The sequence below is a fragment of the Halichoeres trimaculatus genome, unplaced genomic scaffold (assembly GCF_033239565.1).
Source record: "Halichoeres trimaculatus isolate MK-OKI-2021-1 unplaced genomic scaffold, fHalTri1.1 fHalTri1_scaffold_20, whole genome shotgun sequence".
In the NCBI taxonomy this organism is placed as follows: domain Eukaryota; kingdom Metazoa; phylum Chordata; class Actinopteri; order Labriformes; family Labridae; genus Halichoeres; species Halichoeres trimaculatus.
The window spans coordinates 22,860,688-22,888,018 of record NW_027437198.1 but is presented as its reverse complement, the minus strand read 5'-3'; the positions used below and the strand labels follow the sequence as shown (position 1 = coordinate 22,888,018).

At 40.6% G+C, this 27,331-nt stretch overlaps 3 protein-coding genes across 4 annotated transcripts; 1 reads left to right on the top strand and 2 right to left on the bottom strand.

Moving 5' to 3' along the window:
• Positions 1–1,446: 1,446 nt before the first annotated feature.
• Positions 1,447–10,625, bottom strand: tbc1d17 (TBC1 domain family, member 17). 2 transcript variants are annotated; one of them, XM_074696011.1, is made up of 17 exons: positions 10,504–10,625; positions 9,474–9,569; positions 9,311–9,388; positions 9,114–9,225; positions 8,829–9,012; positions 8,633–8,744; positions 8,375–8,554; positions 8,157–8,282; positions 7,962–8,065; positions 6,404–6,498; positions 6,196–6,312; positions 5,936–6,036; positions 5,321–5,420; positions 4,997–5,094; positions 2,785–2,901; positions 2,610–2,696; positions 1,447–2,460 (listed from the first exon to the last, which is right to left on the bottom strand). In XM_074696011.1, exons 1-17 carry the CDS (start codon positions 10,528–10,530, stop codon positions 2,299–2,301), a joined length of 1,896 nt encoding a protein of 631 aa, XP_074552112.1. In that variant the 5' UTR covers positions 10,531–10,625; the 3' UTR covers positions 1,447–2,298. The 2 variants fall into 2 exon arrangements, with proteins under 2 accessions (XP_074552112.1, XP_074552114.1); XM_074696013.1 differs by having other exon boundaries at positions 1,448–2,460; positions 8,384–8,554.
• Positions 10,626–12,586: 1,961 nt separating this feature from the next.
• On the top strand, positions 12,587–16,846 carry akt1s1 (AKT1 substrate 1 (proline-rich)). Its single transcript, XM_074696017.1, has 6 exons — positions 12,587–12,734; positions 13,239–13,979; positions 14,067–14,322; positions 14,440–14,523; positions 14,914–15,095; positions 15,228–16,846. The coding sequence occupies exons 2-6, from the start codon at positions 13,587–13,589 to the stop codon at positions 15,363–15,365; spliced, it is 1,053 nt and encodes a 350-aa protein (XP_074552118.1). The 5' UTR covers positions 12,587–12,734; positions 13,239–13,586; the 3' UTR covers positions 15,366–16,846.
• A 341-nt stretch (positions 16,847–17,187) lies between these two features.
• Positions 17,188–24,916, bottom strand: LOC141810022 (tripartite motif-containing protein 16). The gene is made up of 5 exons (XM_074697319.1): positions 24,859–24,916; positions 18,589–18,615; positions 18,394–18,456; positions 17,800–17,939; positions 17,188–17,697 (listed from the first exon to the last, which is right to left on the bottom strand). Exons 1-5 carry the CDS (start codon positions 24,911–24,913, stop codon positions 17,293–17,295), a joined length of 690 nt encoding a protein of 229 aa, XP_074553420.1. The 5' UTR covers positions 24,914–24,916; the 3' UTR covers positions 17,188–17,292.
• Between the last annotated feature and the right edge of the window lie 2,415 nt (positions 24,917–27,331).

Here is a 27,331-nt window from a genome sequence, read left to right as displayed (position 1 = left end):
AAATCAAATCCACTTTAAGACCACACACAGCAAGAGTAATTAATCCATTCATATATGGAAATAGTTGCTTTCTAACTTCTGTAATTTAAGGGCCACCCAAAACTGAAATCCTTGTTCTGCTCCCTGGTATGGTTGATCATATGAAGGGCAGACATATGCAATGATTTTCTTTGGTTTGACGTGGATTAGGGAGGGTAAACTAGGTTGCCATGTTTTTTTTTTTGTTTTTTTTTTTTGTAAGATCACTGTTGAATATCATTTTTTCATGTTACCATCATTTTGTATTGATATTTTCATTGATAAAAAGTAAAAAGAGGTTTTCGAATTTAAGCGATTTCTGGTTTTACTGAGTCGGACACATTACCAGACTCACACGGCAAACTGAAATCTAATCAAGTATTTTTGACTTAATTTTAGTAAAAATGTCTTATTATATTTTATATGAGTCACATTCAACTGACAAACACAGAAAATTGTCCTATTTCAAAATTTTAAGAGACAAAAATGACTACCAAGTTACTTGTAGCATGTAAAAAAATCAGCCAGAAAAATGTGCTCGAAATGTGTTGGTCTGATGCACTAAAACTTTATACAATGATATCAAATATTAAAGGAGCAAAAAAGCAACCACATCCACTTTAAAACCACTTCTAGCCACAGTAGTTTACCTATATCTATATAGTAACAGTTATCTACTATCCACTTTGTAATTTAAGGCCCACCCAAATCTGAAATCCTGGCTCTGTTCTTGGCGTAAAGGACACCGAGCTGATTGTGGTCTCCGTCGGGGAATATGAGGTTTAAACCAGTCCACATTAAACAGGCTTTGAGCGAGTCTGAAAGCAGATTGAGTTTGAATGAAGGACGGGGCGAGCTGGGCCCTGAGGTCAGGCTGAGGTGGACAGAGGGTGGGGTGGGGTTCAGAGTAACAGAGTGACAGATCGCTGGCATGTTAAAGCACCCTGCTAAATTCATACGTCCCAGCTGTATTCAAACAACATGGATCGGGGGGACGGGGACAGTGGAGAGCAGAAAGAGGAGTGCAGCGGGTCCTGAGAAAGAGGCATGTCTCCCCGCCCCTCATTTTCCACTTCATTTCACAGGACAGTGGAGAACAGAGGAGCTGTTTCACCCTCACACAGACACCTGCTGGTGGGAGGAGGAGGCGGAGGAGGAGGGGGGAGTTAAGACACCGAGTTAAGACAGCACATAAACAAACACTTGTTACTGTTGGGCTGTTAAATTACAACGTCTGCTCTTTCTCTAACCTGATGTTCGCTTTTTATTTGAAGGTAAGATCAACGTTAAAAAGACGAGGTGGGAAAAGTAAAGAATGAATGAATGTAAAGAATTTGTGCTCATCATAAAAAACAAACTAAAGGGTTTAAAACTTGACCCATCACCCAGTTTTGAAGTCTCAAATATGACAAATGCAAACTTTTCTTTCGCTGTAGTTTGTATTTTGGAGCTTTTCTGTTGTTTTCAAACATGAGTGTATTTTATATCAGTGTTGTATGGTGGCCCTAAGAGGACATGCATGAGTACACTTTATACACTTCGTTTTCTAATGATAACAAGATTGATTCAGAGCAGATTTTCTTAACTGTTTATCGCCTTCTCGCTGAATAACAAAGCTTCTTCTCTCATGATGAAGACACAACTTTCTGGTGATGAAGGGAATAAACCCACAGGCTGGTCTCTTCAGCTCTTCTAACCCAGAAGTGAATTTCTTTAACTCTTTCTCCCGATTCAACCTTTTATTTAGTAATAATCAATGGATAAAACATCATGATATAACACAGATATAATTACAAGGCTTCAAATGTCACCACTCCACGTGTGAGATCTATAAGGCATGCAAAAGTTTGCATAGAGCTGGAATGGCATTGTACAGTACTAACAAGGATCCTTCATCTTCTTCCCTTTGCAGTTCACGGCGGCGAGGGGACGTCAGTGACATCTCAACCAAAGCACGCCATGACGGAAAAAACAGGCAGCATTAATCAAATCATGTGAGAGAAGGTAAAAGAGCAGAGAGGACGGTCAAACTCCTCCAGAGACACGTCAACAAAGAGGACAGAGCACTGCAAGCAGCCAGCGGTAACATCCAAGGGTACATTTAAAGGAATAAAAAGGCCTCCACAGCGCCCCCTGCCTTTGACAAACAGTAACAACAGTCTTCATCACTCAGTCCTTCTCATCACATCATGTACACTTCATATATACTTTCTTCTTATATATATTCTGTCTTATATAAATACTTTCCATACATATGAGTTCACCAGCTGATCGGCAGCTTTAAGGATAAGTGGGGACGTGTGCTGAGCTACAGGAAGCAGCGCCTGCTTCTGATTGGCTGAGGAGACGGGTTGTCTCGCTGGCCTGGGAGTTGGGGCTGCTCTCCTCAGAGCTGGACGGGACGTAGAGACCCAGAACCTGCTGCACCTTCAGGGGGAGCTCCTGAGGAGGAGAGGAGAGGAGAGCTTATACGATGACAGCCGACAAAGTCAAGCAGGAGAGAAACTGAGCAGGAGTTTCTCACAGATCTGTTTAAAAATTTGTTCATGTGAAAAGTTTAGACTTTTTAAAACCAGCTGTGGGGGTCTCACCTTGCACTGAATGAGCTGCAGGTAAATGGCCTCGGCTCCTCGCAGAACACTCTGAAGATCCAGCTTCATGGTCAGCTCGTTGATGTGCTGAGGAAACAAACACAGACACAGTAAAGATGCAGGTGAGGTAACAGGATTCAGCTCACAGACAGAGACACATGAATGCACCACTCACCTTCAGAATAGTGTTGAAGTCGTGGTCGGAGCCGATCAGCTCTCCTCTCTGAGACTGAAGGATGGAGCAGGCGATCAGCAGGTGGAAGTTATCGCATGGGAGTCGAGTCCAGAGGACCTGAGGAAGAAAACAATTTACAAACAATATTTATTTGGGTGCAGGAACTCTAGCTGTGATTTTGCTCAATATTTTACTGTGAATATAAAGTTTATCTGCAATAAGCCCTGGCTGACAGGTTATTTCTTTTGTGTAACTTTAAAAGAAGACAACAAAAATGCTTCTTAACTAAAAGCAAAGAACAACAACAGACATGTTTGTGTTTACATGTCATTATAGCTAACAAAAAGATTTTTGTTGAAATAAAAAATAAAAGAATGACTAAAATTCTTAAGTGAGTTTACAAAACATAGTAAAATAACCTAAAATGATGAAGAAAATGTCTTTCGTTTTCATCTTTGCCAATCTGTGTCGTACATGAACTCATTACTTTTACCAATCAGAGAGCTGACAGGCTGCTACTACTCCTGAATAAGTAAGGAGTCTCCCACTTTTTAACCCTTTTACCTGCTGTTTTCTGGCTTGTGATTTCTCCTGATTATTCCCCAACTTTAAGTTTTCTACTGTGATCTCTAATATTATAGAAAGTCAAATCAAGTCATGTACTTGAGCGTTATAACGAAAATTTAAAAACCATCCACCCCCTCTCTCTGAGTTGGTTTGATCCAAAGACGCTGTAGGAGACCTCAGAGACAGAGACAGATAACTGTGCTGCACTTGTTGACGAAGACTTTATCAGAGCCTTATCTGTTTTCTTTTTTCATTTTGTTTTTTTATTTTCTAGGTGTTGACACGACATGTCATGAGTTAAACTCTTGCACTGGTTAAAAAGTTAAATCATCCTGTGGTTAGACCTGATCTTTCTATCTCAGTGGTGAAACGATACAGTACCGATGCCTGGTTGCCTGGCAATCGGTATCAGTACTTAACAGTACCAATTTTCGCTACTTTTTTGTATCTATGTGGCATAAAATATCAATTAGTTTAATAGTTAAATGTAACTTCTTTTTTCAAATTAATATATTTCTTCTTCAGTTTATTACCTTGCAATGCTGTGTTCATGTCCAGCATGGAAAATCGCCTACTCTTCCACTCCCTCCCAGTCACAAGGATGCATTTAGATACTTAAATATGGTACCTTTTGATTTTAAGTAAATTGATACCTGGTACTTTTGACAGTATTCGGTTGGTACCTATAAATGTACCTAATTCAGTACCCATCCCTATCCGTGGGTCAATTGATGCTGGGCTGCACATAAAAAATTCTCAACCTACATTATTTTAGTTTGATTTATTATCTGATTCTGAATGATTTTTAATTTGAAAAATGATCAGATTCTCTCCGTCATACCCATCTATGACTCATCCTTGACGTCAACCCCCCCAAGCTAGCCAAATGAACAAAAACAAACATCTTTGGAAAGTTTCTTCAGGCAGGGTAAAAAAGCCAATGAGAAGACAGAAGAATAGCTTGTCCGTGAAAAAATTGTCTGACGTTAAACCAATCCGTGGTGCAGAATAGCTTGGGGACCACTGCTCTATATAACCCAAGGATCTCAAACTCATGCCATGGAGGGCCAAGAGGCTGCAGGTTTTCTTTCCAACCAAGAACTCCAACAGCTGATTTAACTGATTAGTCCCTGCTCTCTGCTTGAAGGTGATGTAATCAGTGAAATCAGCTGGTGGAGTTTTTGATTGGGAGAAAACCTGCAGCCTCTTGGCCCTCCATGGCATGAGTTTGAGATTCATGATCTAACCTAAGCTCCGACATGCTCCAACGTAGCATCCTCTTCAATAAAGAGAGATTAGAGCAGCGTAAATCTTATAGTGTGTAGGATGACTCTGTCTTCGGTGTGCGACCGCTCTCTGTCTTCAGAACAAGAAAGAGCTCAGGTGAAGGAGACTGACTGAACCAGTGAAAGAGAGGATGAATTCAAACCACAATGTCTTGTACGGTGTCTGTGATAGAGGACATTTTAAGACATATGCACTCGTAGAAACGTGACCACATGAAATTTTTACTCGCACACGCTAAAAAAAGTAGCATATGTGACCATTTTAGTCGCAGCCTTGAGCCCTGTTAAAAGATGTTAGACTGAAGTGAGTGCTGCAGATGTTGTGGTTTTATAAAAGTGTGACTCTACATCACTCTCACCTCCCACAGCGTGAGGATGTCCTCGAAGGAAAACTCTCTCTTGAACCAGATCAGCAGCCAGCGGAAACAGAAGCAGAGAGAGCCGCTGTCCTGAGAGTCTGACGGACGAAAGAAACATGATTCAGTGATCAGGTTGAACTTTCATACATACAGATGAACAGATTGTAATGTGTAACCCAGAGGATGAATTCTGTATCACAGCCTCTAATTTCCTACATTTTCTTCCTCATAACTCTGGCTAACAGTGCACGGTGTCGCCTCGGGCCTCGTTAGGTTTTATTTTCAGCCCATCCAGCGCGACAGGACGAGCGTTGGCAGACTTACCCAGGAAGTCACAGAGCTCAGGGTCCAGAGCCTTCAGCAGGATGCTGAGCTGCAGGAGCTGCTGCTTCATGGCCTCCTGAGACTCTTCAAAGTTCTGGTGCTGCAGAGGAAGAAGAGAGACTTCAACATCACGGGAACATGCAGCAAAAAGACATCTGTCTGACTGAAGACTGTGCTCACCTCTCTTTAATCTGTCTTTTTAATGACTCTGAATACTCAAATGTTTCATTCCACAACAGTTTATACTTCTTCAGACAGAAATATGAAGCTGGTACAGGAAGGACGGGCTAAGAAAATATTTGATCTCACATCAGGAATGAGGTTTATAACGCTTATTCACAATGAAACCTGTAATAACGAAGTGGAACCATAATAAAACTGCTCCACATGTGCTTTGTCTTTATTTAATCTGCTGATGTTGGATTAAATCACCACACAGGAATCCAAACATCTGACCTCACTGAGCACAAACAGTGAATTCAGCTCTGACTCAGACTTTCTGTTCTGGTTTCAGACACTCAGAGCTGACTCACTCAAAGTGTCTTTATCTCTAAATCACCTTTAATGTTCTTATTTTAAACCTGACTTTAAAAAGAAAGAGATGTTTGTACAAACCACCAGCTCCATGAAGCCTGTCAGACACCAGAAGGACTCCACCTCGTTCTGAGTGATGAAGAGGAGCGGAGAGAGGAGATCACTCATCCCCTGGACGTAACCTGGACAGACATGAACACAGGTTGGCATGAATACCTTAATCAGAACTACTTCCTGTGCCTTTAACTGTCTAAAACACATCTTTGAATGACTGGAAGTCTCAAATATGAAAGTAGAAATCAAACTGATCAATTGTTTTTATCATAAATCGTCTGTAGTACCAAGATCAAAGTTGTACATGCAGTACGTCATCAGAACGTCGTGAAGCAGAGTCAGTCCTGGGTTGTCGTTCCCAGAGAAGAACGTGTTGTGTCTGTCCGTCCTGCTGACGTCTCTCTCTGTCACAACAAAACAAAGACACTTAAACATCAGTCCCATCTCTCTCTGACAGCTGACTGACACCAGGAGGAGAGGATGTGTTTTTCTGACCGATCAGGCTTCTGTATCCTCTGAGGAGGGAGTTCCTCATCTCCTGCTCCTCACTCACGGACTTCCACTGCACCTTCATCCTGAAGTACTCATCCCTGCAGAAAAACACATGTGAATTTATGAGGATTACCTCCTTAATGGCACACGTTTAAAATTATATGCGATTTCTTTTTGTCGAATCCAGAACGGTTCAGTTTGTCAGTCATAAAAGGGGCCATACTGGCTCGGTCCAAAGGTTAGAAAAACTATGCTACAGCAGCTTTGAATGATCCTTTATGAGAACTTGAACAACTTAAAACTTAAATGTTGTGTAAGAAAACTTACACAAAGTTCGCTCTGGTTATTAAGCGCTTATAAAATGATTACGTGCACAATCTTTGCCAGCTCAAGTCGCCTCGTATGCAGTTTTACGCAGCACTTTTAAAAGTTATGATGACATCAAAATAGTGAAGCGATTAAAAATCAAAGCCAAGAAAACAATTTAACCATGTCTACCTAAGGCTGGGCAATATGGCCTGAAAAAAAATCCCAGAATATTTTCACAAAAAAAATTAAAAAACTTGCAAAAGTAAAGCCTATTTCACTTTTGGAAGTAAAGTTTTTGCTTTTCTTCTGTTTCAACAATTTCACTATGTAGTTTTAAAGGAGGAAGACTTTTTTGAGTTCACACTGACTCCCTTCATAAGTCAGTGCCCTGGTCGGGGCACCCCAATCTCAAGTGTCTGGACACACCCCTGCTTGTCATAGCGCACCTTGTTGCAGGTTTATCATGTCGCTCTGCTCATCAGCGGATGGATTTATGCTGAACGAAGGGCTCAAATGGTGGAATGGAGGGAGTTACAGAGAAAGAAAGGACTCAGCTTTCCCCAGGTAGAAGTCAAACAACTCCTCAAGCATTTATGCCCAAGCAGCGCCGCTCTCGTCTCCCTCCTCGCGGACTATTTGCACAAATCATGACCCGTCTGTATCGCCAAAAAGAGGGGATTTTCTTCGGTAGAGCAGGGTTGTTCTGAGAAAAACTGATCTGTATTTCTCCACTATCTAAATCTAAAAATGACCAGAGTATTATTTTTGAGGAGCAGCCGTTTCTATGCCAGTCAATCACATCATTAATAATCTGCAGGTGAACCTAAAAGGGTCCCGGCTTCGTAAATGTTTCAGTCAAAGATCTTAATCAAACTCCTGAAAAGTGACTGATAGAAAACAGAGTATTGAAGGTACGGGGTTTAAATGTTTACTGATAAGAGGTCTAGTTTATATCAAACTCTTTGGGCTGTTGATACAGACCTTAAGGGACATGTGTCCGTCAATGTGCTCGGTGGCAAAGACGCATAAGAACATTTTTATGACATTCTAGTTTCTGTGGTTCATTAGTGAACTGTTTAACCACGCTGCACACACAGAGTCAGCACTTTCTGCGGTGTAATAGGTGTGTTATAGTGGGGAGAAAAATTCAATTTTAATAATAATAATCGGTATATCGCCCAGATCTATGTCTAACTTTTCCCTAATAACAACAGAGCAATGAAAGAGAAGTAGAAATATAAACAAAACTGACGTTTTGACCCGCAGGATGTCCTCCCTCTCTTTGGTGGTGCTGTTCCACGGATAAAAGCCCAACAGGAACTTCCACGCCTCTTTCCTCAGCGGCGGTGAGATGCCCTGAAAAGAGTTCAAATGATATGAAACATGAATTTCAGGAGCACAGACAGTTAAAAACAGTAAAACAGTATTCATATACACTGCCTCTCACCCCTCTGAAGACGATTTCTTTGATCTTGTCTGGGTTTTTCACCCGCCCCTCTGCGTCCAGAAACTCCTCCCAGGTATCCAGAGGTCGTCCCCTCGTTACCTGTGGTCTTGGACCAAGCTCCACCCCCTAACCAGAGAAACACACAAACATTAACAGCCAATTTATGATTATGTGTGTCTTAATGTGATGATAATCTGCTCAGAATGTTTTTATCTTGCCTCTCTTACACATGTGATGAGTTCAAAACCAGGCTCGTCATCAGACTGAGGCGGCAGGGAGGGATCCTGAGAGGTACGAGAGTGGGCGGGGGAATCTGGAGGCCGTAGTGCCGCCTTGAAGAAGTTGGTGACTTTTGAGAATCCACCAAATGTAGTGGCATATGGGTCATGGATAAATCTCTGTAAGAGCAGATACAGACCATGTTAAGAATATAAGAGCTATCAAGTTTTCAATATTCATCTGTTTCAGCAAATTACCGAAACAAGGTCAGTGCCTCCGTCGTCGAACAGCTGCAGCTTGTCAAATGATTGAGAAAGCGCGCCTGAGTCATGAGGATAGGCGAGGAAGAGCCGCCCATCAACAGGTGACCTGATGAGGATAAAAAAAACAGCAATGTGAAGCTTTTTCTGAAGCTGTTCATAAAACTGTTACAACCAGGATGTTAACTCTTACTGGTCCAGGATGATGTAACGGTTCAGCGCCCTCAGCAGCTCCCTCGTCCCTCCTCTGTGGAAGTGAAGAGGAGGCAGCGGGTGTCCCCCTCGACTAGTCAACACCAGGAAGTTTCTGCCCAATGAGAAGCGAGCCCTCCGGAGGGAGTACAACTCTGAGAGCGGCAGAGAGAATGACCACTGTCCTGCAGGGGAAACAGATGAGTTTCAGTTTAACATGGAGATGCTGCTACTCACTTAATCAATAAACTGAAAAATATAACCTTTTAATAGTTGTAAACTTCACCTGAGTCTCTGGTTGGGACAGGTTCCTGATCTTTCTTCACTGTACTGATAACAGCCCAGTCAGGCTCATAGCCGGGGTCAAAGTTCGTATCCTCTTCCCCTCCTTCCCCATCCTAATCAGTGAGAAGTGGTTTTGAAGAGATTATGGAAAGACACACAAAACAGAAAGAAAACACTTTTACTCAGATAGCTACTGACCTTTTTGGTGTAGAGGACAGCCGGGGCGCTCCGACCCTCATCCTCAAGTGGGCTCCACTCTAAAGCTGGAACTCCAGCCTAAAATGACAGAAAGAGGTTATTCGTCCTTCTAGTGATTCCTCTCACTCTTTCTCTACTTTGAAGGCAACAAAAATCTGCTGACCCGCTCCACAACACGAATAAACCCTGGTATGGACGTCTCCAGATTATTCCTCTTGGCATTTGTGTGAAGATAAACGCCCTCCTTCTCAAATATCAGCTGGGGAGAGAAGACACAAGGATAGTTATTCTTAACATGTTTATGAAGCTAATTGTGCTCTCACATATAAAATACTCAAACTACAAGCCAGTGTCAGTGTACCATTACATGTGAGTAAGAACAAAACTTTAATTTAAGCCATAACTAAGAGTTAATCTACAGTAGAGCTAACAAATAATGAATACTACCTTGCAGAAATAATGTGATCAGAGCGGCTGCTTCAAAATTAGGTCCCAGATTCACCATTATCACACCAGATCTATTGATCTTCTACTGAATCAAACTGACCAGTTTCTTAAAGGGAGCCTAGTGAAAGTATGTGGTAGTATTCTCCTTCTTCTTTAATGAAAACCTGCTGCATTCTTAGTGATCAGTCCTTGTGCCTCTATATGCTTTGACCGTTGATTTTTCTTACCAAGCCTCTCATACTTCTGACTCAGGAATATAATACAACTCATACACCAAACTGAATTTGTAGCCTAAAGTGACCCTTCACTGCTCTGTTAGTACAGTAAAATCGCATTACAATGTGCTGCTGAATGACAGCCTGAAGTCACATGATTGTTGTGGCTGCTCATTTAGGTCAGGCAGGAAGGCGAGCTCACCATATGGGAAACTTTAATAGCTTTTTAGAGTACAGTATAAAAATAACACATATAGACAGCAGGTTTGAACGCCCATCTGAATTAATAAAACAGATATCCATGAGGAATAAAATAAGGAAGAAACAGACCTGTAGCTCTCAGTTTACTGTTTCTGATTCATCATATGGAATGATACTGTGAGCTAGCTTCAAGTGGTAACAACAGCTAACACAATGAGAGCAGAGTCGACACTTCCACACATAATTTCACGGTTGGGATGAAAGAAAGTGCTCGTTGATAAAACACGCTACGAAAAAGACATTTGAATGCAGTAATAAAGGTGTAAATACCTTGTAATCTTCTACGTTTTGCTCCATTCTTCCCTCACCTCTGGTCCGACTCGTTTTTCCAAAATAAATGTTACGTCACTGTTCCGGACAACGGAAGCCCCGCCCTCAGAGAGACGTCACGGCAGGACCCAGTGTATGGGCAGGACGAGCCCCTCAAAGGAATAAAATACATTTAACGAAGTCCAGCGGCGCCCAGAATAACATACGGGATTTTAAGTTAATCTACAACGCATATTTGGCTGCTAATATTTACTTTAGATGTGCTAACAGAGGTTTTTGTCCATTTTTAGGTCAAACATATTTGTTTTGTTGTAATTCTTATTTGAAACCACAAGATGGCGGTACAGATTGGTACTTAAATTCAGCCCCAGTAATGCCCTGAGAAAATATACAGTTGTTTACCATATAAAAGAATAAAAAAAATAAGAAACTAAAATAAAACACAAAACAAAAAAGGAGAAAATAAAATATAAAATATAAATAAAAGGTATATTTGTTTAAAATGTATTAAATAATAATAAAAAAGAAATAAACGTTTCTGACATTCACAATGGCATATTTTTGTCTGCAAATATTTAAAAAAAAATGTTGGATATCTTAAAAGAAAATGTTTTGAAAAAAAAGAGAGATAAAAATAATAATTTGACATTAGATACCTTGTCATGGCAGTACAACTACGTGAAAATAAAATTGTATTAATGTTGAAATTTATTTTTAAAAATTAGATCAAATATTCAAAATTACAAAATGTCAAAATTCTAAGACTTAAGTTGGCCGCCTGACTGCTTTTCTCAGAATTCCCTTTTTTCTCTCAGAGATCTATTTTCCTTAGTTTTCTATCGCTGTCAAAGTATTTTGTTGTGCCAAGATTCTAACTTTTATTCTCAAAAGAAATTCTGAATTATGGAGAGATTTTATGCATTACACGTGCATGAGACCCTAACGAGTACGAGCCCGCCCATAAAGGTCGGTCACGTGTTCCACCTGCGTTCGATTGGAAGCCTGTTAACAGTTGACGTCAGGCCACGTCAAGTTGGTTAGGGCAAGGGGGAAGTGGAAAATAAACCGGATGGGAGCCGACATCAACAACCTTCAAATTACAGATATTGTCACGTGATAATGTCAGTACATTTTACGGTTAAATAAGGTTGAAAACCACAACATGGGCTTGTTTTACTATGAATTTTCACTCTTAAAAATGAACCATTATCAGAAGACTTCTGAAATATAGTAATAGGGTGGAATGGTATTTTTTTTTTATTTCTCTGTGTTGTTTTCAAGTGAGGTCAAATTAATTCACAATAGCAAATTTTAACACAACCAATGTTAATTAAAGTGCCTTACAGGCAATAGGGTTAAAGAAAACAACAACAAAAACAAAAAGAAAACAAAACAAAAGAAAACAAAACAAAAGAAAAAAAAAGGTAAAATCAAGTCAAATCTAGTAGGATAATTATAGTCTCTTAAATAGAATACCAGCGTTGTCATTGCTTAGTTTTATTCTTCTGTAGAGCACACTGAATAGTCTATGTGAATGAAACAAATGCAAAACAAAAATGCAAGCATAGTTATTGAGCATTGCAAACAGAAGTTTAGTTAAAGGGAACACAATTACATGCATTATAACCCATAAAATGTTCACAAGTTATAGCACTACTTCATTAGCTCAAGGTGTGACATGAAAGTAGGGCATTGTCCATGATAATAACAATGATAATAGAAGTTACTCTCTAAGACACCTTAAATACATATGACAAGGTGCTTCAAAAGACAATAAAAACCAATTAAGGAGAAAATAAAAAAACAAAAACAAGAAAAGCAACGAGGTAACTATCAAAATGTAAAATTTGGTATAAAGGTGTGCCTTGAGTTGATCAGATCATAGTTTTAAAATGAAAGAACAAATAAAGTGCTCATAGTTAACTTTTTAAAAGACAATTGATATAACATTAGAACTTTTATCAACAACTTTGACTGACTTTGAATAATGAATTGTGTCATTTTTTCCCAAATATTGTCCTTGTTTACCTTGGAGCTTGTGGTGAGTTTGCGCAGCTTTTATTTTGAAGGCCCAAACCGGAAAAGCCGTATTAGTCCCTGCAGACTTGCTGCTGGTGAGGAGCCTGGCTTGGGGAGAGAAACCGTGGAAGAGGGCAGAATACGTATGACAGAAAAGAAGTAAAGTTAAGATTGATTAACATCTGGAAACGGTCAAGAAAGACACTGGACAGGTGAGCGAACCCCCACAGCTGTTTGTGTCATTTCCACCCGCGTGTCTTTGTCTTTGTTAGAGCCTGAAACATGGAGGTGAAATGTGGTTCCATCAGGGGGAGGCTGCACAACAGTGAATAAACAACATGATAAACAACAACAGCTGCAGCAGCGGCGACAGGAGCCGTGCAGAAAGCATTTAGCACGTAATTTTAAGCTGAATAGAAAAGATTATAAAGGCTGAGGTGAAGGTGATCAGTCGGGCGAGGAATCATTAGAAGGCTGCAGCAGCTAACGTTACAGTAGCTACAGTAGTTAGCATTGGTTGCTGTCTGACTCGCGGAGCTGCGACAGTTGAAGCACCTGAACGTGTTTTTGAGATTTTATCTGCACATACCTCACTATGCAGTCATTCTCAGTATTAAATATGTTTTCTAAGATTAAAGATGACTCTATATTTTAATCAAAGCATGATCTTTTCCCATTTTCAGAGTGTAACAGCTGTCTTTGTTTGATTTTTCCAGGTATCACCAGCAACTTGGCAACATCTCTTCTCTCCCCTGGCTCTCCAGTGTGCAAGGACACCATCCATTACATCATATCTTCAGTCACCCAGTGCCTCTGTACCTGATTGATCATCGCCCCCCTTACCATTTTCATCAGTGCAAAAACGTACCATACACCAGCAGGACAGAAGAACCACAAGTGAAGAGTTTTTGAAGCATTTTGATCAAAGTCAACCAAAGTTTCTCATCGATATTGTAATCAGCGAGGTATCCGAGCCTCTGTTTGCTGCAAACCCAAAAGAAACCGTCATTCATCAGCATTCTTCAAGTCAGCTTCAGGTATCTGTAAACTACCATAGCACCATTATGGCCTCCATCATCCACTCATCCGAGCCCGACATCCCAGACAACCACAAAGAGAGCTGGCTGGCTCTGCTTTCTGCAGCGGAAGCATATTGCCAAAAGTCTGGCTGTGACATGGCCATACTTACAGCCTGTAAGAAGTTCAGGTCGTCGGCTGGAGAAGGAGACGGGGTGAGGAAAAAGGAGAGCAGCAGTGCCTTTCCTAAGGAGTGTGATTTCTCCTATAATGTGTGGGGGCAAGGCTTTCTGGCCGAGTCGGCGCGTCGTTACATGGATGACATCGGCGTGCTGCACTCTATGACCATGCTAACAGCCCAAAAGCACACACGTCAGGTGGGGGAAGAAGTGGGGACCAAGCTGGTGGTTGATCTGACCTCTGACCCCGCACACAGAGGGGTGAGTGTTTTTCTTCCTGCTTAATTCTGTGCAGAGACATTTATCCAAGATCCACATGCTCAGGTTGGTTTTGGTTGTCTTTTCTAGAGCTTTACAGGAGACGGAAGTGGAGTCAGTCCCAACGGCAGAATGTTCTCCCAAAGCTACCCTTCAATCTACAGCTCAGGCGCCGTGACCGGCCAGGATGGCGGGCAGAACGGGAACGGGGAGAGGGAAAGGGAGAAGAGTGTGCTGGAGGTTGAGAGGGGAAGACAGAGGTCTGCGATCGTAGACTTGGAGGAGGAGTGTGAGGAAGAGGAGGAGGATATGGACGAAAGGAGACCCTTTGGGAATGAAAGTGCCGGTAAGATGTCAAAAAGATCTGTGTCCTTACTTTAGAAATCCTTCTGTCAGGAGCTGCTGAACAAGCTGTAAATGCTCTAATTGCTAGCTCTTCATTTAAAGTGACATTTTGGTTCAGGTGTTTTCTCGATGGATGAGGACTCTCTGTCTCGAGACTGCGAGCCGTTCTTTGAGTCTGACGGGGAGGAGGAGAGCACGGATGGTAAGAGACTTCTATTTAGATGTGTAGACATGCACCAATCGATTGGTCGGCCCATTTATTGGTGCCGATTTCCTTAATTTTGAATGAAACTGATCTTGTATATCTCCGGGAAGGTCTGACAGCCAGCCATTGTTGCTTTTTGCTCTGAGATCTAAAACTTCATTGGTTGTTTAAGTTAAAACATACAGATTTTATTGTTTTGCAGATATTGTTCAATGATTTTCAATAAAATAAGATTGAAACATTGGAGGCACATGCTGTCACTTAAAAAATAAAATATAATAACTCGTATCAGCAGGTCAGACTTTTAAAGATTGGTGATTGGCCAGAGAACTGCTTCCCTTCAGACGTGTGAATGGTTAAATGCTTACCTTCCTCTGTCCATCACAGGCTCTTTGAGTGAGGATGCTCCTCCGCCAACACGCGGCATGGCCATGGGGCAGGCGGCGTACTCCTCCTCCCGCCACGCCAACCCGATGGCTCTGGCTCGTTCACTTCCTGTTTCTGTTCCCGTGTGGGGCTGCAGGGGCGGGAACAGAGCTGCTCCTGGAGACAGCAGCAGCGGAGAACGGGTGAGCAAACGTCATTTTACAACTCATATCAATTGTAATGTAGCCTCCACTCCAGTGGGGGCGCTGTGGGTCTTGCCATGCTGTGATTTGTGTTTGCTCCTAACATGTAACCTCAGTGTGTTTTTCTCCCAGGTGGGCTGTGCTGATCTGGAGCACATCGCTGCCAGTATGAAGGCCCTGCTGGCTCCCGGAGCCACAGATGGGACAGAAATGTTCGGGGCTCTGCCGCGGCCTCGTCTCAACACAGGAGACTTCTCCCTCAAGCATTAAGCAGGAGGGAGACAGAGAGGGATAGAGGGAGAGAATGGATGGAGGGAATGTGAAAGTGGAGGTGTGTTGTGACGGGAGGGGACCCTGCAGGCGTGGCGTTCAGTAGGTGAAACGGTGAAAAAGCTTGTCCCTCTAATTATTTCTCACTAACCAAAATTAACGGCACATGCTTTGAGAAGTGACTGATAAAAAGAGATGTTGTTATAAACACTAATAACATTCAAACACTAGCCCCGCCCCCTCCTCGTGTCACTACACATTTCACTAGTCCACCCACCACACAGCCCACAACACTACATTAAGACTGGACCTGGAGCCGTGTGTAGACCCAGTCCACTCACAACGAGGGCACTCAAACTAACACGGCCAGTTGTGAATTGTACGGAGCCTTGTGTGCCGACAGAGATTTATCTTTTGGTTAACAGACCTGTGAGGAGATGAGATCCTGAGAAACACATGTTGCGTGACGGTTCGCTGAAGTGGAGACCAGTTGAAGCCGGATGCTTTGAATCTTAAATGATGAAAGTGTAGCAGTGCAGTCACTTACTTTAAACATCAGATGATACAAAAAATCAAACCTGGGAGATGCTTAGCTTAGCTTCCTTAGCTGGAGGCCTTTGGTAACAGCTAGCCTAGCTCCGTCCAAGTTCAAATCTACATTTCAAACACAGGTGAAACATTTGGTTAATCTGTTCACACGCAAGTTTTGGTTGCACACAGCAACTAGATAACTGTTTGAGCCATCTTCTAGCCTTGTAGCCTGATTTTTGAAACACTCAATATGACATGATTAGCTCACTTTGAGCGGTGAAACAAGAGGAGAAGCTCATTTCATAAAGATGTGATTTAATCATATTAGCCTGACTGGTTTAAGAGAGGTGACTCTGTTAGCATTGGCGGTTTTCTGACAGTTTGAACTCTTTAACAGTCGCTTGGAGTTTATCATCGTCATCGTTGTTGGCTTTTTGCAAGCTGTCTTTATGCTAAGCTAATTGCTCCCAGCTCTCGCTCGTGGCCTGTGAATGCTAAGGGTTCAGCGTTGGTGATCTCCTCGCACCACGTGGATGTTTTCTCTACGATGCTCCCATGAACCAACGAAACCAAACCATCAGAGAGGGTCAGAAACCAGAGGAGTGGTTAGATTAACACCAAGCTTCAAAATGTGAGCGTGGGGGACAGCAGCACCTCCTCCTAACATGATCTTTTACTTTTTGCCAACCAACGGCTGACTGATCGAATGATTGTAAAACAACCTTGAGTTTAAGGGGATGGTGTTTTTTTTGTTTTTGCTTCAGTGCTCCTTGTAAAAAAGACTGAATGAGTGAGTGATTGTGTGTGAAAGAGCGAAAGAGGAAAACATGATGGTTTGAGAGGAAAAAATGTCGACCTCTGACATTTAAAAAAAAAGAAAAAGCAATAAGTGTTTTGTTGAGTACTTTATGTTTGAAATAAAGGAGCAACACCAAGTTAAAGAATGACTCCATGTTTTGGTGTTTTAGGAGGATGTTATACCACTCGTCGCCTCCAGAGGGCGACATTTCTCTACTGTAAAAGGAACATCATGAGTTATGTGCAGAAAATAGGTGCAGAGTCAGCGTTATTACACAACAGTAGAGTTTATTAACTAAATTCAACACTTAGAAAATACAGCAAACAGTCTAATACATGCAAAGCTTTACAGTCAAGCTAAGTGAAATATAAATTGATAAATAAAAGTAAATAAGACAATCATTAGGTATCTTTGGGTAAAATAAGAAATGAATACACTTTTCTACATGCACCAGAGAAAACAAACAAGATGTTAACAACGTGCTTGGCTCCTGATCTGCAACTTAAACCCTTGCTCCTTCCTCTCCTTCCTCCTCACCACATCTTAAATTTACACAAACCCCTCACAACCCCCTCGCTCTGGACTCCCTCCGCCGTGTCACTGATCCTTTTTCCGGATAAGGCAGAACGAACTGGTGCCGACCCAGAACCCAGGGTAGATCTTCTCCTGGATGTTGGCCTTGAACTTGTGAATCAGCCGCACCTCCTTCTCGGCCTCGCCCTCCACCAGCAGGAACTTGATGATGCCGGCGGGCTGGTCCACGTAGATGCCCAACCTGGACGTCTGAGGAAGCGAGACGTCCACGTTCTCGCTGTTGTGCCACACTTGGAAGCAGGAGCCAGACCAGCCGGCGCCCCAGGAGCCACTGTTCTCCCCGAGGCCGCTGGGCCCCTCGTTGGCCTTCCTGGGGGCGCTTTCACAGACCACCCCGATCACCACCCAGCCGTCGTAGTCCACCTCCCAGTACCCACGATGACCCAGCAGACTCTCCTTACACAGCACCTACAAGGAAATGAAGAGTGGTCCACATACAGTTTCATTCAAGCTTCAAAGAATCAAACTAAATTCATGAAACAGGTGTTTTATCCTCTCAGACCAGCTCACCTGAGGGGAGTGCTCGTATCTCTCAGGTCTGTTGGGGTATGGGCAGACTGCATCAGATGATCGGGCCACCTTGGAGCCGCCCTCTGAAATCCACAGCAGCTTCTGAGCAGTTTTATCATCCAGAGTGATGGGGATCCAGTCTGAGAGGAGGATGAGGAGTTATTTCACTATCACTGAATCTGTTCAGCAGTTTACGTTAATTGTTTTCGAGTTTATAAAATAAACTTCATTTGTTTTTCCATTAAAGTAGGCGTAAAATTTGCATTTAAATAACCCTGCTTATAAGAATGACAAACCATCTCAGCCCAAAATCATTTTAATGCCTGAATTAATAATTTAACTGGATTATTTAGTCTCAAAGATATTAATCTCTACACACTCAGTGTTTAATTGTCTTTGATTTATAGTAGCATTAAACCTAAGCTCTTTATAAACAGCTTTAATTAGATTCTTGACCTCACAGATCCATCATGCTCTCCTCAGCACACTAAAAACTTCACTCTTCTCTTACACTTCCCATTATGTGCTGTGACTGTAATTGCTTTCACTTAAAGATGGTATGAAACTGAGGAAAGGAAAAAGAAAGAGTCTCACACTTCATGAAGTCAGCTCTGGTGATGGGTTCAGGGACGTTGGGCTCATACGGTGGCAGCTTTTCTGAGGTGAGGCAGAGCAGAGGAGATGATATGAGCAGAGAATTTACACGAGAGAAAGATTTATTAATAATTAACAGAGAGAAATTAAAAGTCAGAATATCCTTTAGTGATTCAAAAATGTTGTTTTTTTTACCTTCAGGGACATTGCTGTTTTTCCTTCCTGGAAAAGAAAGAGAAAGTTTTTATATAAATGTGTAAAATATACAGAATTAACTCTTAAAAGTAAACATAAAACCACAGACTGTCCACAAAAAGTGAAACAGAAACCTGCATTCTTACCTATGGCCAGCAGGGGGCCACTCTGTCATTTGCAAGAATCTTATCTTGCATTATACTGTATCTGTAGAGGGTTATGTATGGTGGCTCAGATGTGCAAACAAAATAAAATTTGAAACACTTTTACAAACTTTACACAACTTTACATTAAATAAAGATGTTTTTACATTAAAGAACGTAATTTTTAAAACACTTTTACAAGCATTAAGACAAATTTATGTGAAATACTAAAATAGTTAATGTGAGTGAATTCTGTTTTCTATGATTACAGAGACTGTTACAGTTGTGTTAGAATTCACTTGGGGAAAAAAAATCCTGTTTTACAACATAACTATCCCATAAAACAGGAATTTATTTATTTTAAAATATCCTGTTTTAATGAGATACTATCTCTTATAAACAGGATTTCCTATGACGCTCCGCTGCATGACTTGTTGCTGCAAGTTTTTGCCGTTAACCAGAGATGCAGGGTCAATACAGTTAATGCTTTTTGATTAATAGTTACATGTTTCTTTATTGGGATTTAAACAATTAAAGGTTTTCAGGAATTCCTTTAGTTTTCAGATTCCTGCGCTAATGAGATAGTATTTCATAAAAACAGGAAAATCAAAAATAAATATTTTCTGTCCTTTACGAAATGGTATTTAAAAAAAAGAAGAAGAAAATTAAAAAAAAAAATTAAAAATCCTACAAAATGGGTACCACAAAACTAGTGCACTCACCATAGACTGTTTATAAACTCTAATAAATTCTGTGAATCTGACATTGTTACGTCTATCCTCCCTAAAACTGACCGACCCTTTAAGCAACCACTTTAGGGTCACGTTTGGCATTTAGCACATTCCCTTTCCGTCAAAATTCTGACTTTGCAAATTTGTTTCAGGACTTGAAAGAGTGTTTTGTGTCATGTAAATTTGTTTTTATTATTGATAAAATTGTTTTGCTGATTATGTCATTATTATTAATATTATTATTAATATTAGTATTTATTTGTTTATTTATTTCATTGATATTTATTATCGATTTTTTTATTTTAACTGTAAAAATATTCTGTAAAATGAACATTTATTTAAAGTTTGTAAAAGTGTTTAAAACTTTTTTAACTTTAGTTTGTACCTCTCAGCCACCGTAGTTATGACCACACACTAACATTTTCAGATATAATATTATCACATGCATTCAGTGATACCGTCACAAACAACATAGCGAACTGAAGCGAGGTCATAAACCTGCAGTTCTCAGGTCTGCAGACAGAAACAGGATGAATGTACTGATGTCTGACGCGACATCTCCTGAAAGGATCCACTAAACCGTTGTGATTGTTTTAAATTGAAGACATGTTCCTGCAGGGATCTTTCAGGGTTGGTGGTTTCAGAACCACCCACAGCTTCTCCTCGTCTTCCTCCGCTCCTTTCATCCCCCTTTCTGTCGTCCTGTCAGATTCACCGTAAATCATCATCCTCTCTCAGCATGCTGCAGATCACAGAGAGGTATGTGTGCCATGTCGGCTCAGCACTGATTCATGAAGTTCCTCTCATGCCGCCTGGAGTTTAGGTTACACCAGGAGGAATCTGGAGGCCGGAGCATCCATTTGTTAAGGACACACATCATGACCAGTGACAGCAGGACTCTCGGTCTAAGAATATACTCTCATCCTGCTGAGGGCATGTTTGTGGTGGTGTGGTGGGGGGCCGCAGTATCATCTCTGTGTGTTTGTTCCTCCTCCAGCGTGTGACTCACTTCATCCTCTGACATTCTTAGAAAAATGTGATCCAACACTGACCGCTCCGATCATGATCCGGCTCCCCTCTGTGTGTGCTCGAGTTACTGTTTCCTCACATTTCACACCAACAACTAACTCATCCTTCTTACTCACCTATCGGACGGTTACATCATGGAGTTAGGAGCTCTTTCTCTGTGACCAAAATTAGACAGAACAGCCTCAATTTACCGGATTTCCTGTATGGAGGATTCAGGAGGCCCCTTATTTTAGAAAGTAACTCAAGACAAATGTTGATTAAACAGAGGGAAGCAATGAAACAAACTCGATTTCCCTTTTATGGCTCAATAATATCAAATTACCTTCTTACTTTATATATTTTTCTCCCTTCTACTTAATGATTTAACATCTTTGGCTTCTGTAATAAGATTATTGATAATTTTTGTTTTTTTTTTAAAGGAGATGAAATATCAAGTAGGTGGCTATAATTCCATGTTCATCATTGCACTGCAACAATTTCATCTAATTGTAAAATAAATAAATTCAAAAATTCTTAATTTTGAATTCAAAGTTGGGTCAAATGTTGAGAATAGGGGAAAAAAAATTGAAAGTCAAATGATAAGATTTATTTTTTAGCTGTAGTTGCTTTTACTAAATGCATCCATATATTTAATTTACTCTATTTCTAAGTAGCTGTAAGTGAATTATTGCTTGTTTTGGTGACATCTTAACATATTTATCTCATAATCTCCAGATAGTAAAACTGATTTTTACTGCCAATGAAAATTATTATTATTATTATTTTTGCAAGCCCTGATTTATTTTTCTCAGTATTTCAAGATATCAACCTTTTTTTTTTTATAGCAGATTGATAAAATAACAAATCAGAGCAGAGAAATAGCTTAAATTCATGTATTGCCTCATGGCCAGTTTGGGTTTCCGTAGCCTTTTACAGGAATGGTATAATTAACCTGTCAGAGCAGAGAAATAGCTTAAATTCATGTATTGCTTCATGGCCAGTTTGGGCTTCCGTAGCCTTTTACAGGTAAGGAGGCTCAAGACTGTCATAATAAAAATGCCATCAAACATGACGTTTTAGACTTTGGTTAAAGTTTTTGTGTCAAAGCATTTTTCGACCAAGTTGCTGCTCAAAAGATGTTATTACAGTGTGTGTATCTTTATATCTGTGAAGCGCAGAAACATCCCACATATTTAATGAAGGTGTCTGCTCTGATGTTATCGCTGCTGTGTTTGCACCATGAAGAGGAGCGTCAGCTGAGACAGCCTGAGGAAATTTAACCTCCACAGCCCGTATGACCCTTTGCTGGGGACGACGCCAGCCGCGTACCAACCAGGAGGGTAAATAAGAGTCTGGTTTAACATCTGCAAGCATCTGATATGATTGAGGTGGTGGCATCACTTTCAGTGGTGCGTGATGGCCTGCAGCTCTTTTCTGGCAGAGTGAACTCCTCTGTGCTCTGATTAAAGGTCTAAATATACGAAGCTCTGTCAAAGGAAACACAATACCATAAGTGAAGCCAATGAGAAGTGAGAATCTGATAATTATCAGGCATGTGGAGTTGTTAATTAGACCCTGCTGAAGCTGGAGGTCCTGTTACCGACAGATTACAGAGCTTAGGTTGAGTCTGCTTCAAAAACAAACATGCTACACCGCAAAAACCGGAAATATCATCAAGTGTTTTTGTCTTATTTTAAGTAAAAACTGTCTTATTATACCTGATATAAGCTACAGTTAGCTGACCAGTCCATAAAGTACAAGTAACTTTTCTCTTGTTGGCAGATTTTTTGTTACTTGTTACAATTTTTTAGACCTCTTTTTTAAATTTATTTTTTAATTTATTACTCATTTTTTTTTTTTTTATTTTTTTATTTTTTATTTTTATTATTAAAATTTTTTCATTTATTTTCTTTTCCAGTTAACCTCTCTTTATTGGCTCATTTCTTTCTTTCTTTCTTTTTTTATTTTTTTAAATAATTGTTTAAATTGTTTTGCTGACAAAACTAAGATCAACAGAAACTGTCCAAAAGAGTACAAAGACTAGAAAAGAAAATACATATGTATATAAACACTGAACCCAAATATATTGCACATTTTAAGATAAAGTCCCATAAAAAATTTAAGAAAAATCGAAGAAAAATTAAAACAAATAAATAAATAAAGTATATATAGAAAAAAAGAGTAATCACTGCATGTTTGGTCATCACATTAAAAAAAAAAAAAAAAAAAAAAACTTTGACCGTCAGTAGTGTTGCAGGGTGGCAAGATCGGGATATTAAACCAAAAAAGGTCACAGGGTGACACGGCTGCTGCCAGCTAAATAACTTGAAACGAGACATTTCTTTGGACTGATCAGGTGAATGTGGCTCATATTAAGTCTAAAAAGACATTTTCTACTAAAAATAAGACAAAACCACTTGATAAAATTTCCGTTTTTCGCAGTGTGAAGCTCCAGAAAGTCGTCTGAATGCAGGAGTACTGCAGGGAGATGAAGACGACGCTGCTGACAGATCACTTCATCCGTCTCTCTTCCCTGATTGGATTGCACCCATAGGGGAAGAGAGCAGGTGAGACCGGGACATGATGAAAGGAAAACCAAGTGGATGAGCGTCAACACGGCTTTAAGAGGGACTTACTGGAAGAATAGACTCTTCTCTGAATCTTTACGCTGAGTCTGGCTTCGTCTCAAGTGGGAGTGAAATGCGAGCTCAGAGTGAGACATCAGGCTGGCGAGTGCGATGGCTGATTGGAGCTCTGCCACCCATCCAGGCCCTCTTTAGAGGTTAATCCTCTGTGTATGCTACTCCTCGCCCAACCAGATCAACATGAAAGCCTCACAGGGATAAACAGATACTCCAAAAAGATTGATGACTTGACATCAGAGGGATGGGGAGATGGAGGAGAGCAAGGTGTAGGACATTGCGATATCACAGGGCAGAGGGAGACTCCTCATCAATCAAGCTGGGAATAAAGGATGAATGAAGAAGTTTCTGGAATTAGAGGAGAAACTGTCAAGAAACTCAGGTGGGTTTCTTTTTCTCTTCAAGATATCTGAAGAAAGAGACGACACACGAGTTTCATTCTTGTGAGCTCACGTAATGAGCCCAGAGCTCAACCAAAAGGTCAGCCCTGGATGCTGTGTGTGACGGACAGTCGAGATGGACTCTTTCCCTCCCCAGATTCCCCTCTCAGTGGGACAGAGCCACATTATCTGAGCAGATCAAGTTCAAAACTTCCAACTGAGACAGCAGGATTGGAAGATAGTGAGATGAGCAGGAGTGGCGAAGACCCAGACTCATCTCTCCTGTCAAGGCTTCTCTGGCTGGAGGCTCTGGGAAAAAACGGTGACCGCACATTTGAGGCGAGACAGGTGGACAGAAAGAGGATTAAAAGAAGAAGAACTTCTAGTTTTTTAGCATCAAGCATCAGTAAATAATGCTAATCTTCCTGCAGAGACCAGGTGTTGCTACGAGTGACACAACAGCAGCCAGACTGGCTTCAACAATTTGTTGACTTGGGTTACTGTGCAGCGTTTCACACTTTGTTACTGAGGCTGCCAGAGGAGGCATTAGTGACATTTGGGAGGGTGAGTTCACAGACATATGGAAGCTTTCCTGGAATGAGAAACGCAGCGAATGGAGCAGAAATGATCGAACAAGGGAGGAAAAGGACGAAACATCTGAAATCTTATCAAGTGTTTTTGTCTTATTTTGAGTAGAAAATGTCTTTTTAGACTTAATGTGAGCCACAGTCACCTGACCAGTCTGGAAAAATGTCTTGTTTCAAGTTATTTAAAGATAAAATGAGGTCTGAATTGCTTGTAAAGAGTTAAAAAAAATCTGCTAATGGAACAAGAGAAAACATTATAAGATCAGATCTAGTATAAAAAATAATTATTACTTAAAATGAGACAAAAACACTTGATACGATTTCAGTTTTTTGTAGGGAAAGGTCTGGAAAAGCCACAAGGATGACTTAAGAAGAAGAAGAAAGCACAACCGTGAGAAAGGCAGCTCAGAAAATACAAGAGTTCAGGAAACCGACTGACTTAGACCGACAAAACTGAAGAAACAGGACATGCAGGACAAAATGAAATGTGATAAAAGGAGTCGAGAAGTGGTATCGAGAAAATTGGCCACACCAAAGATATTTTGTGAGGATTACAAATATAAAACCACACACCAAGAGAACATTTTCGAAAGAAGAAATAACAAAAACAGAAGCTAAATTAGATGCATGAAAGCCACACCAACCAGAAAATCAGGCCTAAACTGCCTGAACTTCAATCATAGAATAACTGATCAAGCTTCGATCTAAATCTCCCACATTTCTCTGATCTGTGAAGTTGATCAGTTGATGCTTCCTCCCTTTCAGATGAAGACCCTTACCGGCTCTCTTGGGCACAGGCATGGTTCCCTTTGTGCTCCGGGTGCTGCTTGGCATCAAACGAGGAGGCTTCTTGTGATGATGCGTGGACGCCCCCGGTGGGTCGCTCTTATTGACTTTCGCAAAGCGGGGTGGGAGGAGGGAATGTGCATAAGTTGTACTGGATGGTCACTGTCCCCCCTGACACATGAAACTCCTGAACCTCTCCAGGGATCAGATGGAGACCAGCAAATACCCAGTATATCCCAAGTATGCACGCTCATTTGCATACACATGGGATGAGCATGTGAGGGACATGCACACACCAGAGATGACGCCATACACACTAATATCTGTTTATTTCAGTGGAGGGTTCCGCAGACATGTAGGGGTCAAAGGTCAAACTCTACTTCTGGAGGATTTGATGTTTTGATGAATTCAGCTTCATTTTGATTCCTTAGCAACAACTTCAGAGCAGAGAGTGACCAGCCCCTGGATTTGGCTCAAACTGACCCTGACAGAGCCTATAGGTGTTTGTTTCTGCAGAGAGGAGCCGGGGCAGTCAGTATGTAAGATGGCAGCCAGCTCCTCACTGGGAGAGCTGTCACCAGTCTGTGGATCCCATCAATCAGCAGCTGCTGTAGGGGCGCTCTGGCAGAGGAGTTGGGGTAAAGTATACTGAACTGCTGATGTGGTCAGAGCTTGAAAATAACAGCTTGTAAGTGGTCGCTGGGCGCAGATATTGCTGACATTTTCAGCCGTCTCAAGTAACGGCTTTTAATTAATCACATTTATTTGTAGGGAGTAATTAAAATGTCATAACGTTAGCTTTAATCCTCCTCATGAGAAAAACAAATGAGTTATTCTTTGAATCAAATCCTGCTGGAAGTGATTCAGTGTTTCTTCTTCTTCTCTAAAAACACAAACATTTTAAACCTACTTAATGTGTGATTTTACTTCTGCTTTCTAAACTACGGCAGCTCTTAGTGGACATATCTGTATCCCTGAGTTTCTTTCACAACAAGTAATTTCTGTTAATTTTCTTTCGTTACACTCCTGTCTTCTTTTATTTCAGATGTAAACATAAAATCTGAGTACAGATGCTGTTGAACAAGAAAAAGATTGTTTTAGGCAAACAATGAACTACAAACACAACTTTTACCATAATTTAGGTAAAATATTAAAATCCAAAGTGGTTAAGTTTATAAAAAAGAAAGACAAAAGTGATTCCCTGGATCTACAGCTTAAATGATTAACAGTTTTGGGGAGTTTAAAAAAAAAATTCCTGTATTTAACTGCAAAAAACACAAAAACAACATCATAGTGTTTCATTATCAGTATGATTCAGTGTCATAACTCTACAGCAGCAAAGTATTTGTATTGAAATCTGCAGGCTGTTAACAAGAGTTATGACTCTGAACAAGGTGTGTGTTTGTTTAGGAAATGAATGAAGATCAAATCTTCTTTTTTTCTTCTTCTGTCTTAACTCTACTTTTCTTTGTTCAAGACAACTTTTTGCTGGATACAACACCATGAAGTAAGGTATTATAGTCACGTAGAGGTACAGTTTGAAAGTGACAATAAGTAAACTTTGTCAGTTTGTACTGTAGTTTAGTAGCCGGCTATATTGAGCGTTACTCGCAGCCGGGTGCTCTGAGTCGTATCTGTAACGTGTAATGTTAGTGAATCCTGGTTCTGTCCTACCAGAGCTCATCTACCAACTCCAACCTCACCAAGCAGAGCTAACATAACCTCACTCTTCATTTTATTAATAGACTCTCAAGTTTGAACAGACCACTGCAGAATAACTGCTGACTGTGGGTTGGAGTCAACATTAGCACAAATAGTTTAGCTCTTTTAGCCTTTAACTCGTGCTCTATCTTCTGCTCTTCTGTCCTTCTTCTGTCTGACAGTTTGGCTCCACTATCCATTATCACTATAACTACACGGTGTTGTCAGTGTAATCAATCCAGTCCTCCTTAACCCAACCGAGAAGCTGAGAAATAGCATTTAGGAATAACTTATATTGATGCTCATAATCTCATTTAAAGTGTGGATCATGATAAGGCATATATCTGGAAGGGAGACTTTTTCAAGATCACTTAGAAACTTTCCACAGGGACTTTAACTGCTGACCTAACCTGTTTATTTCCCAAATTTTTCCAGCATAATAAGCATACACATTTCATTCCTTAGACCTCTCTAGTATTTCATGCAGGGATTTTTTTCTTTCATATTTTTATGTTATAACTTCATTGTTACTGTTATTATCATTAGTAGTATAATTCTTTATTTTTTTCCTATTCTTTCATATTAAAACTTATATTAGCCCCAAAGTCAAAACAACACTTGAAGAGATTCAAGAAAGAAAAGAAAGGTGGCATCCACTGTCAAAGGTGGAAAATAAAAAGCTTAACCTTTGATTCAATGAATATTCTGCGTCTAATAAAAATAAAAATATTTGTTAGGAGCATGAGTCTTTAACCAGTGATAAAA